This window comes from Panthera pardus, unplaced genomic scaffold (genome assembly GCF_024362965.1).
Source record: "Panthera pardus isolate Hobbes unplaced genomic scaffold, ASM2436296v1 HiC_scaffold_27, whole genome shotgun sequence".
Taxonomy (NCBI): Eukaryota; Metazoa; Chordata; class Mammalia; order Carnivora; family Felidae; genus Panthera; species Panthera pardus.
In genome coordinates this window covers 56299891-56322541 of record NW_026526843.1, presented here as the reverse complement: position 1 = coordinate 56322541, position 22651 = coordinate 56299891, and the positions used below count along the sequence as shown (strand labels likewise).

Genomic DNA, 22651 nt, shown 5'->3' with positions numbered 1-22651 from the left:
ATTCAATTGAGACTGTTAAATAGCAAACACCATGAGAATCCTTGCATACTGCATGAACTGATTTACTGTGTCATTGGAAATGGTTTATTTTCTTTTTCTTTTTCTTTTTCTTTATTTATTTTTTAAATTTACATCCAAATTAGTGCAACAATGATTTCAGGAGTAGATTCCTTAGTGCCCCTTACCCATTTAGCCCATCCCCCCTTCCATAACTGCTCCCATAACCTTGTTTGTTCTCCAAATTTATGAGTCACTTATGTTTTGTCCCCCTCCCTGTTTTTGTATTATTTTTGTTTCCCTTCCCTTATGTTCATCTGTTTTGTCTCTTAAAGTCCTCATATGAGTGAAGTCATATGATTTTTATCTTTCTCTGACTAATTTCACTTAGCATAATACCCTCCAGTTCCATGCACATAGTTGCAAATGGCAAGATTTCATTCTTTTTGATTGCCGAGTAATACTCCATTATATCACATCTTTTTTATCCATTCATCCATTGATGGACTTTTGGGCTCTTTCCATACTTTGGCCATTGTTAATAGTTCTGCTATAAACATGGGGGTGAATGGGTCCCTTCGAAACAGCACAGCTGTATACCTTGGATAAATGCCTAGTAGTGCAATTGCTGGGTCGTAGGGTAGTTCTATTTTTAGTTTTATGAGGAACCTCCATACTGTTTTCCGGAGTGGCTGCACCAGCTTGCATTCCCACCAACAATGCAAAAGAGATCCTCTTTCTCTGCATCCTCGCCGACATCTGTTGTCGCCGGAGTTAATGTTAGCCATTCTGACAGGCATAAGGTGGTACCTCATTGTGGTTTTGATTTGTATTTCCCTGATGATGAGTGAAGTTGAGCGTTTTTTCATGTGTCAGTTGGCCATCTGGATGTCTTCTTTGGAGAAGTATGTATTCATGTATTTTGCCCATTTCTTCACTGGATTATTTGTTTTTTGGGTGTTGAGTTTGATACATTTTTCATAGATTTTGGGTACTAACCCTTTGTCTGATATGCCATTTGAAAATATCTTCTCCTATTCTGAAGGTTGCTTTTTAGTTTTGCTGATTGTTTCGTTTGCTGTGCAGAAGCTTTTTATTTTGATGAGGTCCTAATAGTTCATTTTTGCTTTTGATTCCCTTGCCTCTGGAGACATGTTGAGTAAGAAGTTGCTGCAGTCCAGATCAAAGAGGTTTTTGCCTGCTTTCTCCTCAAGGATTTTGATGGCTTCCTGTTTTACATTGAGGTCTTTCATCCATTTTGAGTCTATTTTTGTGTATGGTGTAAGAAAGTGGTCCAGGTTCATTCTTCTGCATGTTGCTGTCCAGTTTTCCCAGCACCAGTTGGTGAAAAGAGTGTCTTTATTCCATTGGATATTCTTTCCTTCTTTGTCAAAGATTAGTTGGCCATACATTTGTGGGTCCATTTCTGGGTTCTCTATTCTGTTCCATTGATCTGAGTGTCTGTTTTTGTGCCAGTACCATACTGTCTTGATGATTACAGCTTTGAGGTATAGCTTGAAGTCTGGGATTGTGATGCTTCCTGCTTTGGTTTTCTTTAAGATTGCTTTGGTTATTCAGGGTCTTTTCTGGTTCCATACAAATTTTAGGATTATTTGTTCTAGCTCTGTGGAGAATGCTGGTGTTATTTTGATAGGGATTGCATTGAATGTGTAGATTGTTTTCAGTAGTATCGACATTTTAACAATATTTGTTCTTCCTCTCCAGGATCATGGAATCTTTTTCCATTTTTTTTTGTATCTTCTTCAATTTCTTTCATCAGTTTTCTATAGTATTCAGTGTACAGATTTTTCACCTCTTTGATTAGATTTATTCCTAGGTATTTTATGGGTTTTGGTGCAAATATAAATGGGATAGATTCCCTAATTTTTTTCTGTTGCTTCATTGTTGGTGTATAGGAATGCAACCGATTTCTGTGCATTGATTTTATATCCTGCAACTTTGCTGAATTCATGAATCAGTTCTAGCAGTTTTTTGGTGGAATCTTCTGGGTTTTCCATATAGAGTATCATGTCATCTGTGAAGAATGAAAGTTTGACCTCCTCCTGGCCAATTTGGATGCCTTTTATTTCTTTGTGTTGTCTGATTGCAGTGGCTAAGACTTCCAATTCTATGTTGAATAACAGTGGTGAGAGGGGACATCCCTGTCTTGTTCGTGACCATAGGGGGAAATCTTTGTTTTACCCCCATTGAGGATGATATTAGCATTGGTCATTCATATATGGCTTTTATGATCTTGAGGGTTTATATCAAGAAAGGATGCTGTATTTTGTCAAATGCTTTCTCTGCATCCATTGAGAGGGTCATATTGTTCTTGTCCTTTCTTTTATTGATGTGATGAATCACGTTAATTGTTTTGCGTATATTGAACCAGCTCTGCATCCCAGGTATAAATGCCACTTGGTCGTGGTGAATAATTTTTTTAATGTATTGTTGTATCCAGTTGGCTAATATCTTGTTGAGGATTTTTGCATCCATATGCGTCAGGGAAATTGGTCTATAGTTCTCCTTTGTAGTGGGGTTTCTGTCTGGTTTTGGAATCAAGGTAATGCTGGCTTCATAGAAAGGGTTTGGAAGTTTTCCTTCCATTTCTATTTTTTGGAGTAGTTTCAAGAGAATAGGTATTAACTCTTCCTTAAATGTTCGGTAGAATTGCCTTGGAAAACCGTCTGGCCCTGGACTCTTGTTTTTTGGCAGATTTTTGACTGCTACTTCGGTTTCCTTACTAGTTATGGGTCTGTTCAAATTTTCTATTTATTTCTGTTTCCGTTTTGGTAGTGTATATGTTTCAAGGAACTTGTCCATTTCTTCCAGAGTGCCCATTTTATTGGCATATAATTGCTCATAATCTTCTCGTATTATTGTTTTTATTCCTGCTGTGTTGGTTGTGATCTCTCCTCTTTCATTCTTGATTATATTTATTTGGGTCTTTTCCAGTTTCTTTTTGATCAAACTGGCTAGGGATTTATCAATTTTGTTAATTCTTTCAAATAACCAGCTTCTGGTTTCATTGATCTATTCTACTGTTTGTTTGTTTGTTTGTTTGTTTTTTGGTTTGTATAGCATTAATTTCTGCTCTACTCTTTATTATTTCTTGTCTTCTGCTGGTTTTGGGTTTTATTTGCTGTTCTTTTTCCAGCTCCTTATGGTGTAAGGTTAGGTTTCGTATCTGAGATCTTTCTTCCTTCTTTAGGAAGGCCTGGATTGCTATATACTTTACTCTTATGACCACCTTTGCTGCGTCCCAGAGGTTTTGGATTGTGGTGTTATCATTTCATTGGCTTCCATGAACATTTTAAGTTCCTCTTTAACTTCTTGGTTGGCCCATTCATTCTTTAGTAGGATGCTCTTTAGTCTCCATGTATTTGTTACTTTTCCAAATTTTTTCTTGTGGGTGGTTGATTTCGAGTTTCATAACATTGTAGTCTGAAAATATGCACGGTATGATCTCGATATTTTTGTACTTGCTTAGGGCTGTCTTGTGTCCCAGTATATTGTCTATTGTGGAGAACGCTCCATGTGCAGTGCAGAAAAATGTATATTCTGCTGCTTTAGGAAGAAATGTTTTGAATATATCTGTTAAGTCCATCTGGTCCAATGTGTCATTCAAAGTCATTGTTTCCTTGTTGATTTTTTGATTAGTTGATCTGTCCATTGTTGTGAGTGGGGTATGGAAGTCTCCTACTATTATGGTATTACTATCGATGAGTTTATTTATGTTTGTGATTAACTGATTTATATATTTGGGTGCTATCACATTTGGTGAATAAATGTTTACAATTGTTTGGTCTTCTTGGTAAATAGACCCCTTCATTATGATATAATGCCCTTCTGCATCTCTTGATACAGTTTTTATATTTTTTTTAATTTTTTTTAATGTTTATTTCTGAGACAGAAACAGAGCATGAGTGGGGGAGGGGCAGAGAGAGAGGGGGACACAGAATCCGAAGCAGGCTCCAGGCTCTGAGCTGTCAGCACAGAGCCCGACGCGGGGCTCAAACTCACAGACTGTGAGATCACGACCAGAGCCAAACCCGGATGCTCAACTGACTGAGCCACCCAGGTGCCCCAATACAGTCTTTATTTTAAAGTCTAGATTGTCTGATACAAGTATGGCTACTCTGGCTTTCTTTTGTTGACCATTAGCATGATAGATGGTTCTCCATCCCCTTATTTTCAATTTGAAAGTGCTTTTAGGTGTAAGTGGGTCTCATGTAAACAGCATATAGATGGATATTCTTTCCTTATCCATTCTGTTACCCTATGTCTTTTGATTGGAACATTGAGTCCATTGACATACTGAAAGATGAATTTATTGCCATTATGATGCTCGTAGAATTGGAGTGTCTGGTGGTGTTCTCTGGTCCTTTCTAATCTTTGCTGCTTTTGGTATTTATTTATTTATTTATTTATTTATTTTTCCTCTTTTCTCCCCACAGAGAGTCCCCCTTAAAATTTCTTGCAGGGCTGGTTTAGTGGTCACAAATTCCTTTAATTTTTGTTTGTCTGGGAAACTTTCCATCTCTCTTTCTATTTTGAATGACAACCTTCCTGGAAAAAGAATTCTTGGCTGCATATTTTTCTGATTCAGCACACTGAATATATCCTGCCACTCCTCTCTGGCCTGTCAAGTTTCTGTGGATAGGTCTGCTGCAAACTTGATCTGCCTTCCCTTGCAGGTTAGGGAATTTTTTCCCTTGCTGCTTTCATGATTCTCTCCTTGCCTGAATATTTTGTGAATTTTACTGTGATATGCCTTGTTGATGGTCATTTTTCATTGAATATAATGGGGGTTCTCTGTGTTTCCTGGATTTCGATGTCTGTGTCTTTCTCCAGGTTGGGAATGTTTTCCACTATGATTTCCTCACATAACCCTTCTATCCCTATTTCTCTCTCTTCCTCTTTTGGGACCCCTATGATTCTGATGTTGTTCTTTTTTAATAAGTCACTGATTTCTCTAATTCTTAAATCGTGCACTTTTGCCTTAATCTCCCACTTTTTTAATGTTCCTTTATTCGCCATTAAGTTTGTCCTCTATATTGCTGATATCTCTGCCTCATCCATCCTTGCTGCAGTGGCCTCTATTCGAGATTGCAGCTCATTTGTAGCATTTTTTATTTCATCCTGACTAGTGTTTCCTTCATATATCCGCAGAAAGAGATTCTAATTTATTTTCGACTCCAGCTAGTATTCTTATTATCATGATTCTAAATTCTGGTTCAGACATCTTGCTTGTATCTGTGTTGGTTAAATACCAGGCTGTTGTTTCTTTGTGCTCATTCTTTCGGGGTGAATTCCTTTGTTTCATCATTTTGAAGGGAGAAAAGGAATTAATACAGTAGAAAAAAGAAAATTAAAAAAATTAAAAATCCCAAGCCAAGGAAGATGGCAGCATAGGAGCAAGCTGGGCTCACCTCAGTCGGCTGATCACTTAGATTCCACCCACACCTGACTAAATACCCCAGAAAACCGGCAGAATCTCGCAGAATGGGCTCTCTGAAGCCAAGCATAGACCAGAGTCCTATGGAAGAAGATCCACCTGAGCTAAGATGCCAGATCCAATCAAAGTAGCACCACAAGCCTGGAAGTGTGCAAGTAGCCTGGACAGGGGACACACCACTACACAGTGAGTCCTGCCCTTGGGAGAGGGGAAGAAAAGGTACACACCAGTCTGACTGTGGCCCCAACAGTGGGCTGGGGACAGATATCAGGTCTGAATACGGTCCCACCCACCAACACAGGTAACTCCAGACAGCACAGGGGAAGTGCCCTGCAGTTTGGTGCCACCGCAGGGACTACCCAAAATGATGAAATGGAAGAACTCTCCTCAAAACAAACTCCAGGAAGTAACAACAGCTAACGAATTGATCAAAAACTATTTAAGAAATATAATGGAACAAGAATTTAGAATAATAGTCATAAAATTAATTGCTATGATTGAAATAGGTATAGGGGACAGCAGAGAATCTATTGCTACAGAGATCAGGGGACGAAGAAATAGTCATGAGGAGCTAAAAATGCTATAAATGAGGGGCAAAATAAAATGGAGGCGACCACAGCTCAGATTAAAGAGGCAGAGGAGAGAATAGGTGAATTAGAAGATAAAATTATGGAAAAAGAGGAAGCTGAGAAACAGAGAGATAAAAAATCCAGGAGTGTGAGGGGAAAATTAGGGAACTATGTGATGCAATAAAACGGAACAGTATCCTTATCATAGGAATTCCAAAAGAGGAAGAGAGAGGAGGGGTGAAGCTGTACTTGAACAAATCATAGTTGAGAACTTCCCTGATCTGGAAAAGGAAAAAGGCATTGAAATCCAAGAGGCACAGAAAACTCCCTTCAAGTGTAACTTGATCTTTTGCACAAAATAACATAGTGAACTTGGCAAAATACAAGGATAAAGAGAAAACTCTGAAAGCAACTAGGGATACACAAGCTATAATTTACAAAGGGAGACCCACAAGACTAATGGCAGACCTAGCTACAGAAACTTGGCAGGCCAGAAAGGAAGGGCAAGAAATCTTCAATGTGATGAACAGAAAAAAATATGCAGCCGAGAATCCTTTATCCAGCAAGTCTGTCATTCAGAATAGAAGGAGAGACAAAGGTCTTCCCAAACAAAAACTGAAGGAATTCATCACCACTAAAGCAGCCCTACAAGAGATCCTAAGGGGGACTCTGTGAGTGAAATGTTGCAAGGAACACAAAGTATCAGAGACATCACTATGAGCATGAAAACAACACACATCACAATGACTCTAAACCCATATCTTTCTATACTAACACTGAATGTAAATGGAGTAAATGCTCCAACCAAAAGACATAGGGTATCAGAATGGATAAAAAAACACAAGACCCATCTATTTGCTGTCTACAAGAGACTCATATTAGACCTGAAGACACCTTCAGATTTAAAGTGAGGGGATGGAGAACTATCTATCATGCTACTGGAAGTCAAAAGAAAGCTGGAGTAGCCATACTTATATCACACAAACTAGACTTTAAGTTAAAGGCTGTAACAAGAGATGAATAAGGCCATTATATAATAATTACAAGGTCTATCCATAAGGAAGAGTGAACAATTGTAAATGTCTATGTGCCAAATACACGAGCCCCCAAATATATAAAAAAAATTAATCACAAACATAAGCAACCTTATCGATAAGAATGTGGTAATAGCAGGGGACTTTAATACCCCACTTACAACAATGGATAGATCATCTAGACACAGGGTCCATAAAGAAACAAGGTCCCTGAATGATACATTGGATCAGATGGACTTGACAGATATATTTAGAATGCTGCATCCCAAAGCAACAGAATATACTTTCTTCTTGAGTGCACATGGAACATTCGCCAAGATAGATCACATACTGGGTCACAAAACAGCCCTGCATAAGTATACAAGAATTGAGATCATACCATGCACCTTTCAGACCACAATGCTATGAAACGTGAAATAAACCACAGGAAAAATTCTGGAAAGTTTCCAAAAGCATGGAGGTTAAAGAACACCTTACTAAAGAATGAATGGGTCAACCAGGCCATTAGAGAAGACATTAAAAAGTATATGGAAACAAATGAAAAGGAAAAGACAACAATGCAAATGCATTGGAATGCAGTGAAGGCAGTCCTGAGAGGAAAATACATTGCAATCCAGGCCTATCTCAGGAAACAAGAAAAATCCCAAATACAAAATCTAACAGCACACCTAAAGGAAGTAGAAGCAGAACAGCAAAGATACCCAAACTCAGCAGAAGAAGGGAAATAATAAAGATCAGAGCAGAAATAAACAATATAGAATCTTAAAAAAAAAAACTGTAGAGCAGAACAATGAAACCAGGAGTTTCATTTTTGAAAAGGTAAACAAAATTGATAAATCTTTAGCCAGGTTTCTTAAAAAGGGTATGACCCAAATAGATAAAATCATGATTGAATATGGAATTATTACAACCAATCCCTCAGACATACAAGCAATTATCAGGGAATACTATGAAAAATTATATGCCAACAAACTGGACAACCTGGAAGAAATGGACAAATTCCTAAGCACCCACACACTTCCAAAACTTGAACAGGAAGAAGTAGAAAACTTGAATAAACCCATAACCAGCGAAGAAATCGAATCATTTATCAAAAATCTCCCAACAAATAAGAGTCAAGGACCAGATGGCTTCGCTGGGGAATTCTACCAGATATTTAAAGCAGTTATAATGTCTATCCTTCTGAAGCTGTTCCAAAAATAGAAAGGGAAGGGAAACTTCCAGACTTATTCTATGAAGCCAACATTACTTTGATTCCTAAAGCAAACAAAGACCCATCAAAAAAAAGAGAACTCAGGTCAATATCCCTGATAAATATGGATGCAAAAATTCTCAATAAGATACTAGCAAATCAAATTCGACAGCATATAAAAAGATTTTCAGGGGTTTTTGAGGAAGATGGTCATGTAGGAGGACGCAGGGCTCACCGCGTTCTGCTTATCACTTAGATTCCACTTAGATTCCACCCACAGCTGCCTAAATAGCCCAGAAAACCACCAGAAGACTAGCAGAATGGACACTCCGGAGCCAAGTGTAGACAAGAGGCCCACAGAAGAAGGTAGGAAGGGCAGAGAGGTGGTGTGCACTACACGGACTGGCTGGAGGGAGCAGGGCGGAGGGGCCCTGAGTCTGGCTTGCAAAACCGGAGGGGCCCGACTGCCTGAGTTCTGACAGCCAGCGGGAGTTAACACCTGGAATGTTATAAGTCAACAGCTCTGCTCAGAGAGCAGGAGGGCTAGAGGACAACGGGAGGGAGAAGTGTTGAGTCCCAGAACAGAGTTCACCTCGGCGGAGAAGAAAGGCGCTGGGAAGCGGAATCTCCCCCACCCATCCTCCAGCCAAAATCCCAAAGGGAAACAGTTCCCTTCACGGAACTTGCTTGCACCCAGCAAACACCCAACACCGTGCTTCTGTGGATCCATTCCTCCCATAGGCTTGCCTCACGCCAGTCAGAGTGGCCAAAATGAACAAATCAGGAGACTATAGATGCTGGAGAGGATGTGGAGAAACGGGAACCCTCTTGCACTGTTGGTGGGAATGCAAACTGGTGCCGCCACTTTGTAAAATAGTGTGGAGGTTCCTCAAAAAATTAAAAATAGACCTACCCTATGACCCAGCAATAGCATTGCTAGGAATTTACCCAAGGTATACAGGAGTGCTGATGCATAGGGGCACTTGTACCCCAATGTTTATAGCAGCACTCTCAACAATAGCCAAATTATGGAAAGAGCCTAAATGTTCATCCACTGATGAATGGATAAAGAAATTGTGGTTTATATACATAATGGAATACTACATGGCAATGAGAAAGAATGAAATATGGCCTTTTGTAGCAACGTGGATGGAACTGGAGAGTGTTATGCTAAGTGAAATAAGCACACAGAGGAAGACAGATACCATGTGTTTTCACTGTTATGTGGATCCTGAGAAACTTAACCGAAGAACATGGGGAAGGGAAGGAAAAAAAAAAGTTAAGAGAGAGGGAGGCCAACCATAAGAGACTCTTAAAAGCTGAGAACAAACTGAGGGTTGATGGGGAGTGGGAGTGAGGGGAGGGTGGGTGAGTGGTATTGAGCGGGGCACCTGTTGGGATGAGCACTGGGAGTTGTATGGAAACCAATTTGAGAATAAATTTCATATTAAAAATAAATAAATAAATGAATAAATAAATAAAATTTTAACAATAAAAAAATTAAAGTTAAAAATATATTAAAATTAAAAACACACATGCAAAAAAATTGAATAAATCATGCTCGATTCTTGGTGTGTTTTGGTCTGGGTGTTGAATGTTGTTTGATAGATTAGAGATAAAAAGAGGGAAAAAAAGGAATTGTTTGAAAATTTGAATAAATGAATACACTGAAATAGACTAGGATGAAATTATGGGAGTAAAATAGAATTTGAAAAAAATGTATACAAAAGTAAAGAATATAGTAGAAAAAATTAAATTATTTTTAATAAAAATAAAAATTATTTTTTCTCTTTATTCAAGAAAAATAAAAGAAACAAAAAAGAGAAAAAAGAAAAAAAGGAAATCAGGTGAAAATTTGAAAAAGTTAATACACTGTAGTAGACTAAAATAAATTGATGGAAGTAAAATAGAATTTAAAAAAATTACATAAAAGTAATAAATATAGTAAAAAAGAATGAAAAATATTTTTAATTAAAATTGAAAATAAAAATTATTTATTTCTCTTTATGTATTCAATGAAAGCAAAGAAGGTAAAAAGAAGAAAAAAGAATGAAAATTGAATAGGTGGACCCAATAACAGATTGAAATACGAGTGAAATTATTTCGTTTTCCCCTCAAAGTCAGAGTATGAAATGCTTTATAGTTCTTAAACTAAGCAGGTGGTGAGACTTGTTTTCTTGAAGAGTGAGGTTGGCCCAATTGGGCTGGGCTTAATGTAACAGCTCCGTTCTCCACTAGATGGCGCTGCTAGCCTACTGGAGTGGAGTGTTGGGGCGCTCATAGGTGTGTATGCGCATGCGTGGGAGTGGTGAAAATGGCGTCGCACAGCTACCCAGTCTCTAGTATCAGAACTCTCTTCTCCCCAATCAACAATTGCACACCCATCCTCTGTCTTCAGCTTTCGTCCACTGCCCGCTTTTTCACTGTCTGTGACCAAGCCCCAGGCAGTACCTTTCTCCCGAGTTCTGTCTCAGATGTGGCTGTATTCCCCGGCCCCTTACTTTGAAGGACTGCGGCTTTGACCCGTTCCGCCCCTCTGCAGCAGGGTCTCACTGAGCAATGGCCGAATGCTGGCTGCACCCAGGAACACCTGCTGGACCCTGCTGCTGCTGGTGCCCCAAGATTGCGGCCAGGTGCCAACCCGCACCAGAAAAAGTTCACAAGATAGTGTAGCAGTAGCGTTACAGGTATTATGGAAAATCACAACACACATCTGGCACCAGGCTTCACCCTTAATGACCTTGTTCCAACACCAGCAAATGTGGCCATTCTCTGGGGTCTGCTGGGGCCTGGTGGCCTCAACAGTCTCTACCAAATGTCCTTCCATCAGTGGAACCGCTTTTCCCCGTGTGGCCCAAGAACCTCCTAGACCCCACTCTGCTCCTGGGGATTCGACCTTCCTACCAGAGCACTGCCAGGTATCGAGCTGCAGAGTTTCAGACTCTACACTCCACCTATTTACAGTCTTATTGGAATTTAAACCCTCTTCTTTCTATTTTCTCCCTTTTTAGTTTAGTCCCTGTGGCTGTTTCCAATTTTCCACTTTCTCTCCATCTGATTTTGGGGAGGGGTGCTTTTCCCATAACCCCATCCCCCCGTCTTCATCCTCTCTCTGCCTGCACAAGTGGCTCCCTGCCTGTTGCAGCTTCTCTCTCCCCAAGTTCACTTCTCCATGCCGTGTACCTCCTGAATTCTGTGGTTCAGTTTGTGCAAATTGTTGTGTTAATCCTCCATTCAGTTTTCTAGGTGTGCAGGATGGTTTAGCGTTGGTCTGGCTATATTTCATGGACACAAGACACTCAAAAAACTTCCGTGCTGTTCTGCCATCTTGGCTCCCCTCATAAAATGGTTTAGTTTTAACAGTCACATATACTATTTAAAAACCAGTTTATTTCTACATGGAAGACTTATATTGGAGACTATTGATTATATCAAGGGGTCAAGTAGTTTTTCCCTGCAGAGCAGAATGCGATTTTAAAAATACTGGATGAAAAGAAGAATAAAAATATTTGATGTGGGAAAAACTAATAAAAGTGTCAATTTCTTCCAACCAGCCAGCAATTCTCTAGAATATCTTGACATCAACATTGTTTCTTATTATTAGATAATTTCATAAATATTTGTGATTATGCTACCACATTACCCATCTTTAGCAGCATGTTTTAAAGAATATTCTTTTGATAAAAAGGGAAAAAGGATTTGTAATGTGTCAGTACTTCACTCAAATTATGGAGGTATATATGAGCCTGAATATCTTAAAAACTTATACCCTATAAATGTTCCATGACAATGTTTATCTTGCCTGGGATCTGCCTGAATAAAACACATTGGCCAAAAGCCAAGCTATAAACCATATTTCATTGAATTTAAGAATAAACCATTGAAATGTGCCATTATATAATTTATCACTGTGAAAAAAATAAAAGCTACCAATTAAGCTAGTCCAATGCTTTCTACCCATGTGGGTAAACAATAACATCCTGATTTAAGAAATTTTAAAATACAAAAATACATCTACCTTCTCCAAACATTGAAATATTGTATTTGTAAGTTTATATGGTCCCTAAGACACAGATTGTGATAATGTTTTGAAAGATCAAACTAAAAAGTAACACATGTTCCTAGAGGTCATAGATAAGTTTTCATGTAGCTGAATTAACAACGACTTTTGATAAGGAGGTTACTGTTTCAAATTCTGAAAATGAATCAAGTATCATATCATATAATATATATATTATAATATTATATTTTAACTGTATATCTGGAGTTTCCAGGGTAGAATAAATGATAATTTGATTAGAAGAAAAATTCTCAAAAAATATGACCTAGAAATAATCAAACAGAAAAAGTGGTGATGGGAAAGTTTCTAAATAATAAATGATTTCTTAGTAAAGAGTATATCTGTTTTATTTCTGTGCTTTCATGGAGAGATGGAACTTGAAAAATGAGAGAAGACATCAGCAATAGTGGAATGTAACTATTCTTGGCATATATTTAATAGAAACCATGATAATTTCCTTAATGTCAAGTCAAAAGTAGATACATGTGCATGTACCCCTTTTAATCAATATTTTTTAATCCTTTCAATAAATACCTAGTATCACAATTGCTAGGTTGTAGGATAGCTCCATCTTTAACTTTTTGAGGAATGTCCATACTGTTTTTCAGAGTGGCTGCACCAGTGTGCACTCCCACTAACAGTATAAGAGAGTTCCCCTTTCTCTGTACCCTCACCAACATCTGTTGTTTCCTGTGTTGTTAATTTTAGCCATTCTGACAGGCTTGAGATAGTATCTCATTGTGGTTTTGATTTCAGTTTTCCTGATGAAGAGTGATGCTGAGCACCTTTTCATGAGTCTGTTGGCCATGTGATGTCTTCTTGGGAAATGGCCTATTCATGACTTCTGCCCATTTCTTAACTGGATTATTTGGGGTTTTTTTGGGTATTCAGTTTTATAAGTTCTTTACAGATTTTGGATACTAACCCTTTATCAGATATGTCATTTGCAGATATCTTCTCCTATTCCCTAGGCTGACTTTTAGTTTTGTTGATTGGTCCCTTCATTGTGCAGAAGCTTTTTAGTTTGATGAAGTCCCGATAGTTTATTTTTGCTTTTGATTCCCATGCCTCCAGAGATGTGTCTAGCTAGTAAGAAGTTGCTATGGCCAATGTCATAGAGGTTTAAGAAGTTGCTATGGCCAATGTCAAAGAGGTTGTTGCCTGTGTTTTCCTTCAGGATTTTGATGATGATTTCCTGTCCCACATTTAGGTCTTCCATCCATTTGGAATTTGTTTTAGTGGATGGTGTAAGAAAGGGGTCCAGTTTCATTCTTCTGCATGTTGCTGTCCCGTTTTCCCTACACCATTTGTTGAAGAGACTGTCTCTTTTCCATTGAATATTCTTTCCTGCTTTGTCAAATATTCTTTGGATATTCTTTTCCTGATTATTTTACCATATACTTGTGGGTCCGTTTCTCAGTTTTCTATTCTGTTCCATTGATCCATGTGTTTGTATTTGTGCCAGTACCATACTGTCTTCATGACTACAATGTTTTAATATAGCCTGAAGTCTAGAATTGTGATGCCTCCAGCTTTTTTTTTTCAAGGTTGCTTTGGCTATTCAAGGTCTTTTTTGGTTCCATATAAATTTTAGGATTTTTGTTGTAGCTCTGTAAAAAATGTTGGTGGTATTGTGATAAGGATTGCATTAAATGTGTAGATTGCTTTGGGTAGTATAGAGATTTTAACAATATTAGATTTTCCAATCCATGAGCATGGAATATTTTTCCATTTCTTTGTGTCATCTTCAGTTACTTTCATAAGTGCTCTAGGGGTGCCTGGGCAACTCAGTTGTTTAAGCGTCCAATTCTTGGTTTCAGCTCAGGTCATGATCTCACAGTTTTGTGAGTTTGAGCCCCACATCAGGCTCTGCACTGACAGAGCTCTCTCTCCCTCTCTCTCTGCCCCTCCCTGGCTCATGTTGTCTCTGTTTCTCTCAAAAATAAATAAACTTAAAAAAATAAGTGTTCTATAGTTTTCAGAGTACAGATCTTTTTACCTCCTTGGCTAGGTTATTTCAAGGTATTATTAAGGTTTTTGCTGTAATTGTTAATTGGATCAATTCCTTGATTTCTCTTTCTGCTGCTTCATTATTGTTGTATAGAAATGCAACAGATTTCTGTATGTTGCTTTTGTATCCTGCAATTCTGCTCAATTTGTGTATTAGTACTAACAGTGTTTTCGTGGAATATTTCTGGTTTTGACAGAGTATCATGTAATGTGTGAATAGTGAAAGTTGGACTTCTTCCTTGCCCATCCGGATGCCTTTTACTTTTGTTGTTGTTGTTGTCTGATTGCTGAGGCTAGAACTTAGAGGACCGTGTTAAATAAAAATGGTGAGAGTGGACATCCCTGTCTTTTTCCTGACCATAAAAGAAAATTCTGTTTTTCCCCATTGAGGACAAAATTAACTGTGGGTCTTTATATTGTTCTTTATGATGTTGAAATGAGTTCCTAATATCCCTTCTTTGTTGAGGGTTTCTATCAAGAATGGATGCTGTATTTTGTCAAATGATTTTTCTGCATCTATTGACAGGGTCATATGTTTCTTATCCTTTCTTTTATTAATGTGATGTGTCTCACTAATTGATTTGTAAATATTGAACCACCCCTTCAACCCAGAAATAAATCCCACTTGATTGTGGTGAATAATTCTTTCAATGTAATGTTGTTTTCAGTTTGCTCATATTTTGTTAAGAATGTTTGCATCCATGTTCATCAGGGATATTAGCCTGTAATTCTTCTTTACTGGGGCCTTTTTCTGGTTTTTGAATCAAGGTAATGCTGGCCTCATAGAATGAGTTTGGAAGTTTTCCTTCCATTTCTATTTTTTGTAAGAGTTTGAGAAGAATAGGTATTAACTCTTTTTTTATACATCTGGTAGAATTCCCCTGGGAATCCATATGGCTCTAGACTTGTGTTTTTTGGGAGATTTTTGATTACTGATTCAATTTCTTTACTGGTTATGGGTCTGTTCAACTTTTCCATTTCTTCCTGTTTCAGTTTTGGTAGTGTATATGTTTCTAGGAATTTGTCCATTTCTTCCAGATTGCCCATTTTATTGGCATATAATATTCTCTTATTGTTTTTATTTCTGCTGTGTTGGTTGTGATTTCTCCCCTTTCATTTGTGATTTTATTTATTTGGGTTTTTTCTCTTTTCTTTTTGATAAGTCTGGCTAGGGGTTTATAAATTGTATTAATTCTTTCAAAGAACTAGTTTTTAATTTTGTTGATCTGTTCTAATGAATTTTTTTTCTACATCATTTATTTCCGCTCTAATCATTATTATTTCCTGTACTCTGCTGGCTTTAGGATTTATTTGCTGTTCTTTTTTCTACTTCCTTTAGGTGTAACGTTAGTTTGTATATTTGAGACTTTTCTTGCTTCTTGAGTTAGACCTGTATTGCTATATACTTCCCCTTTTATGGCCATCTTTGCTGCAGTCCAAAGGTTTTAGACTGTCTTGTTTTCATTTGCATTTGCTTCCATGTATTTTTTATTAATTTATTCTTTAATTTCCTAGTTAGCCCATTCATTTAGTGGATGTTCCTTAACCTCCATGTACTTGTAGTCTTTCCAAATTTTTTTCTTGTGGTTGACTTAAAGTTCATATCACTGTGGTCTGAAAATATGTGCAGTATTATCTCTATCTTTTTTAACTCGTTTGGCCTGATTTGTGGCTCAGTATGTTATCTCTTCTGGAGAATATGTGCTCTCAAAAAGAATGTGTATTGGGCTGCTTTAGAATGAAATTTTCTGAATATATCTGTTAGGTCCATCTGACCCCATGTGTCATTCAAAGCCATTGTTTCCTTGTTGAGTTTCTGCTTAGATGATCTGTCCATCATTGTGAGTAGGGTGTTAAAGTCCATTATTATTATTATTTTATTGTTATCAATGAGTTTCTTCATGTTTGTTATCAATTGGTTTATATATTTGGGTGTTTTCAAGTTGTGGGCATAAATATTTACAATTGTTAAAGCCTCTTGTTGGATAGACCCCTAGATTATAATACACTGCTCTTCTTCAGTATTTGGTTTAAAAGTTACAGTCTTTGGTTTAAAATCTAGTTTCTCAAAATAAGTCTGGCCACATTGCCTTTCTTTTGATGTCCATTAGCATGGCAGATGGTTTTCTATCCCCTCACTCTCAATCTGCATGGATCTTTAGGTCTAAAAATGAGTCTGGGACTGCTGGGTGGCTCAGTTGGTTGAGAATCTGACTCTTGATTTCAGCTCAAGTCATGATCCCAGGGTAGTGGGATTGAGCCCTGCATCAAGCTCCATGAAAGTGTAGAGCTTGCTTAAGATACTCTCACTCTCCCTCTGTCTCTTTCCCCTGCTCATGCTCCCTCTCTCTCTTTAAAAAAATGAAATAAAATAAAGTGAGTATGGTTTAGGCTGAATATAGATGGGTCTTGTTTTTTTATCCATTCTAACACTTTTGTTTGGAGCATTTAGTCCATTTACATTTAGAGTAATTATTGAGACATATTAATTTAGTGGATTGTATTACCTGTAAAGTCATTGTTTCTGGAGATTTTCTCTGTTCCTTTCTAATATTTGTTGTCTTTTATTTTTCTTTCCCACTCAAAGAGTCCCATTTAGTATTTCTTGCAGAGCTGGCTTAGTTTTCATGAACTCTTTTAGTTTTTGCTTGTCTGGGAAACTATCTCTCCCCCTATTCTGAATGACAGACTTGCTGGATAAAGTATTCTTGGCTGCATATCTTTCCCATTCAGCATATTGAATATATCATGCCCTTCTGGCCTGCCAGGTTTCTGTGGAGAGATCTGCTACTAACCTGATTTGTATTCCCTTGTAGTTTTGGGATTTCTTTTCCACTGCTACTCTCAGGATTCTTTGCTTATGTTTTTTTATATTGCAAGTTTTCCGATGATACGTATTGGTGTCAGCCTGCTTTTGTTGATTTTGATGGGAGTTCTCTGTGACTTCTGTATATGGATATATGTTTCTTTCCCTAGATTAGGGAAGTTTTCAGCTATAATTTTCTCAAATAAACCTTCTTCCCTGTTTCCCTCTCTTCTTCTGGGACTCCTATGATACAAATGTTATGACACTATATGTAGTTGCTGAGTTCCCTAAATCTATGTTTATGACCCAATATTTTTCTTTCCCTCTTATTTTCAGCTTCTTTATTTTCTATAATTTTATCTTCTATATTACTTATTCATATTTCTGCTACTTCCATCCTTCTGGTCATTACATCCAGTTCATTTCACATCTCAGTTATAACATTTTTTATTTCGATCTGACTAGTCTTTAGTTTTTTTTTTCCTCTGTGATAAGGGTCTTTCTGGTTTCTTCTATGCTTTTCTGAAGCCCAGGTAATATCTTTATTATTCTTGTTTTAAATTCTGGTTTAGGCATATTCTTTATGTATATTGTGATTAACTCCCTAGCTATGATCTCTTCTTGTTCTTTCTTTTGGGATGAATTTCTCCAGCTTGGCATTTTGTGTAGGTCTCTGTCTTTTGTGTGATTGTAAAGCCTGTTCCTGGTCCTATTTCCACTATAGCTGAGGTGTTGCAGCAGTCTATGATCAGTAGATCTGGTGTCTGAGGTGTGTGTGGGGGGGAGGTTGTGCTAATCTTATGGGGGGGGGCTTGCTGCTGTTCTGTTGCTTAATCACACTTGGCCTAATAAAAAGGCACCATCAGAGAACGGGGAGAGCAGTGTTGGTGTAAGCCGCTCAAGTCTCCACTGTATGCAATGTGTTGCTCCCTGAAGTCCATCTGTGATGATGGGAGGGGTGAAAAATGACATTGCTTCAATCTCTTCCCTGAGGAGAGGAGTGCCAGCCCCTGTTCAGGAAGCCCTCATAGAAGAACGAACAATCTCCCCTCTTATGTCCTAGACTTCCATCAGATCTCTGCCTTCACTCTGTGTCCAAGCCATCTGGCCATATGGCAGTGCATGCTTATGTGTTTTATCTCATGTGCATGCCTGTTTTTCAGAACTCCAAATTTTAGGCTCCTGGCACAGTGCAGACTCAAACTGATCCTCTGGACATGGGTCTCACCCTGCTGTTATTAGTGCAGGTTTGTTCCAGAAGGGCACAGCATGATTCTGGAAGGTCTTGGATTTCACAGTAAAGTGTAGCAAAAAGCTTCCATCCAGGTTAGCTGCCCTCAGCAGGCATCTCTGCTCATATGCTAATGAAAGGGGTAGCCCTATAGCACCTGTCAACTCTTTTGTTCCCTGAAAAGTAGTGCCACCTCTCCCAAATATACCCCAAGAAGGGTAGAACTATTATCTCTCAGCGCAACCTGAAGATCCTCAGCGCATGCTGTCCAATCCCGAACCTCTGCCTTTCTTATCCACAGGAGTACGACTATGCCTGATGGTCTTGACAGACTTTGAGCTCTGCTGCTTATAAAAACGGTGATCATCAGACCTTCTCATTTTCTCAGTCAACAGTTTTTGCATGTGTTTTTCTTGTGCAATCCCCTGCATTCTGCTTTCTCTCTCTCTTTGTCTCTCCTATCTCTCTGAACAGGGCTCCCTCCCCTCAACAGCACCCATGATTCTTTTCTCCTCCAACTCACATCTCTGTACCTCTAGCTTCCACAATGTGGACTCCTTTCTCCCTCCAGTTGTGCAGTTTGTTCTCTCAGTCCTTAGATAGATTTCCTGTGTGTTCAGAATGATTTGATAATTAGCTAGCTGTGTTTCAGGGATGAGGCAAGTATAATGTTCTCCTACTTCTCCACCATCTTAACTCTTCTTCCTCCCAGTTTTCATTTTTTAAATCAGCTAAACAAGAAGAAAAAGGTTTTGAATTTTTATACTGACCAGTATTCATCTTTTCTTGGTCAAGAAAGTAGTATCATGTATTCTTAAAAACCTCAGCAGGACTTTTATGACTCTGGAGGAAGGTCCCTCTTTCTTGGAAAGACAAGTTAACATTGGTTGTTAGATACCAACATATAATTACATATTTTTAACTGTGTATTGCCATGCAGTGAGGAAATGTTCAACAGATTTGTCATCAAAGCATGGAGTTTTCTTTAAAAGATTTATTTTTGCAATTGGGCTTTCTCTTCTCTTTGAGCTAATTACAAAGAACAGTAATAGGCAAGAACAATATCAAGAAAGAAAGAGATTATTGATGTAGTAGATGTTTATACATGTGTTTGTATGCATTTGACAGTGTGGATACAGTAAATTAATTTGGACATGTGTCAAAAGTAATCATTGAGATTTAATAACATTTAATAAATGAAAATTGTATTTCATATAATTAAAGTTTAAGTTAATATGAACATAATTACTGACAATTATCATAAGATAATGTCATTACAAGTAGAAATTCAACCCTGTGACTCCAAGGGTTTGCATCCCTCAGAGGAGTAGGGAATTTTTTGTGTTTGGAATCAAGTAATAGGAATTAATTGAACTATAGCTCTCCAATATGTCCACTTAGTATCCCAGATCACCATAATTACTATCAGTGCCATTTAAAGAGTTTGGGAAGCCTTTACGAAGATTTACAATTGATCGTTATTACAAGAAAAATAGTAACTGGGGAATAATCAGCATACAAATTTTTCAAAATAGAAAAATAGAAGGAAAGGTGATAATCATATTTCAAAAATTACAAATTATAATCCAATCCTTTATCATATGGAAAATTAATTTATTTCTGTGTTCTTTTCTGAATTTAGCTAGTTTATGTAGCTCATGCTTAAATATGGGGCAGAATCCATCACTCTATTATAAGAAATCTAAGTTGTTACTTCCTGTATCCAACTTTTCAGAACAGAAAATGTCATCAAGTGTGGGTTAACGTTTATTTTATGGAATATTTTCTTGTATCTGAGAAATTCAGAAAAAGAAGAAAAACACTGTTGCATTATTATGCCACTATTGCTCAATTTTATATAAAGTCTCATGTACTTTGAAGTTTGGAATAGAATACTAGACATTCTGAAAGTTTATTTTCCTATATGACTCCTCTTAAATATTGAGTAGAAGTATGTAAAAATGTCTACCTATACTTCCATGGTGGAACTAATTCATAAAGCACACTACAAAATAAAGCACACAATAACATTAGACTGGCAAGCAGTCTTTTAAGATACTCAGGCTATTGTTCCCTGCTTCATCCCCGGGAAATATAGAGATTACTGTACAGCCTCCTTTCAAAATATGTCCAGTTGCTCCTTTGTCCCACATTGCTATAACAAATGGTGGTTAGTTGTAACCATGTTAACAGAATGGAATGTGATTTACATGATGACAAAGCAGATGTTTTAATGTTCAGCAGTCAGAAGGAAAGATCAGTAACTGATTTCTTGGCTTCAAGACTTACTTAACTCATTCAAGTTAATTTTACCTGCAATGAAATTCTTTGGAGATTATCTAAGAACAAGATTTAAAAATCTTTGTCTCCCATCTCAGAAATACAAACCTTTCTGGCATGTGTACACTATTCATTAAAATGTCCTTTATTTCTTCTTCTTTCCCAATAAAATGAAGTTAGATTCCAATAGGTCTGAACAGCATAAATAGAAGGAAAAAAGCCTTCAATTAATTTATTTACTAAGTACCCCAGAACAATGTGTTAATGGATGGAAAATTTTGAGGAAATTACATTATAATGAAAATAATTTAATTGTACTGGGAATGAAAAAATACCCAGTTATGAAAATAACTGGGTCTGCTTATGAGTGTAAACTAGACATAGTCTTACTCTACTTTCTGTGATATCATAGTTCTGGCTAACTAATTCTATGTTCTAAAACGTTATCACTTTTTAAATATTCTTTTCATTATTTATGTTATAGTTATATTGAAGTTTACCTAAACTCATGGTTCAAATAATTCCCTTTCAGTGCTCTTCTTTTTTACCCGGAGAAATATGGGTGGCTCTCTGTTCTGTGAAGGAAGCCAATGCAGCTCATTTTCATATCTGTTAATTTTTACAGCTCTTGTTAGGCCTTACCATCAATATATATTTGCAATTAAAACTCATTGCCCTTTCTTTTTATTCCTTAGCATTCTACAATAAAAAGCTTAAGTATTTATAAAGCCATGAAATCCAAATAACCCTATCTTTTGGTCTTTCTTCTACAATCTCATTTTTCTAGCCCCATTAATAGAAATTAAATATAAGTACTAAGGATGTGTAATATTAAAAAAAAAACAACCGGGGCGCCTGGGTGGCTCATCAGTTGAGCGTCCGACTTCAGCTCAGGTCACGATCTCGCGGTCTGTGAGTTCGAGCCCCGCGTCAGGCTCTGGGCTGATGGCTCAGAGCCTGGAGCCTGCTTCCGATTCTGTGTCTCCCTCTCTCTCTGCCCCTCCCCATTCATGCTCTGTCTCTCTCTGTCTCAAAAATGAATAAATGTTAAAAAAATTTAAAAAAGAAAAAACAACCAATTCCTGGACAACTGTTTTACCAGATATCTGGTTCTACACTGGCTGATTGCATGGTAAGCCAAAAGTTAGGGAAATTACATTACTATCATTAGGTGGTTTATCACTTAAGTATTCTAAAGAGCAGGAATTTCCTCAAGTTCTTTCATAGTTATTTAAATTCAAGAATTGGTAGCTGGTTGATTTTTTATATTGACTCTGAGGTAAGTTACAGTTGTGATGGGGGACTTGAACTATTTGGACAGCTGCTTGGAAATGTCATTCTATTAATAGCAAGACATGTGTCTGACTATGCCCGCCATTCCCTTCCTTCATTAAAATTTATTAAGAGAAGACATGGTCACTTTTTTCCAAGGCTTCTAGGTCTTCTAAATAGCTCTTTTTTGTTCAAAATTTGGACCGGAGAAACTTCCTTTCATGGTTTTCTTTTCTGAGAAATGAAATTGCCAAGAGTGCAAGTCTTCAGACTCAGGTGAAGTTTTTCTCAGGGTATGGGGATGAAAACTAAATATTCATCATTATTACTTTAGAAGGAGGGTCAATAATCTTATAGGAGAGATGCCAGAAGTTTAAGAAGTTAGAACTTTTGTCTTAAAGAGCTGTTTTACAAAGTATCTCCAAACATTAATATTCTGTGAGATATAAAAATGTTGGATGGATATAAACACAATTTGCAGATGATTAAATAACTGCACTAAAATACTAGTATTTAATGCATTTAAGCTTAATTCCCACAGAAGTAGAATTGAAGCTCATTGTGCATTAATTATAGTTCAATTTATCTTGGCTTTCTTAACAGCTTAACTTCTTTTTAAAATATAGTTTCCTCTTCCTTGGCTGTATATTCTTCCTAAATTATCTTGATTTTTTTCCTCTTAGAATAAAGTTGAAAGGCAAGATATGCCAGGAGAATATCAGGTAAGAAAATGATAGTAACA

At 37.3% G+C, this 22651-nt stretch overlaps 1 protein-coding gene across 2 annotated transcripts in view; it reads left to right on the top strand.

Annotated features, from left to right (window-relative positions):
* LOC109255075 (uncharacterized) overlaps positions 1–22651 on the top strand; it is a 443355-nt gene that overhangs the window by 92102 nt on the left and 328602 nt on the right. Inside the window, exon 5 of one of the 2 annotated variants that reach the window (XM_053891448.1) lies at positions 22593–22631. The exons of the other annotated variant lie outside the window; for it this stretch is intronic. Coding sequence (XP_053747423.1) covers positions 22593–22631 — 39 coding nt within the window. The remainder of the gene's footprint in view (positions 1–22592; positions 22632–22651) is intronic. 2 annotated transcript variants of the gene reach the window in all.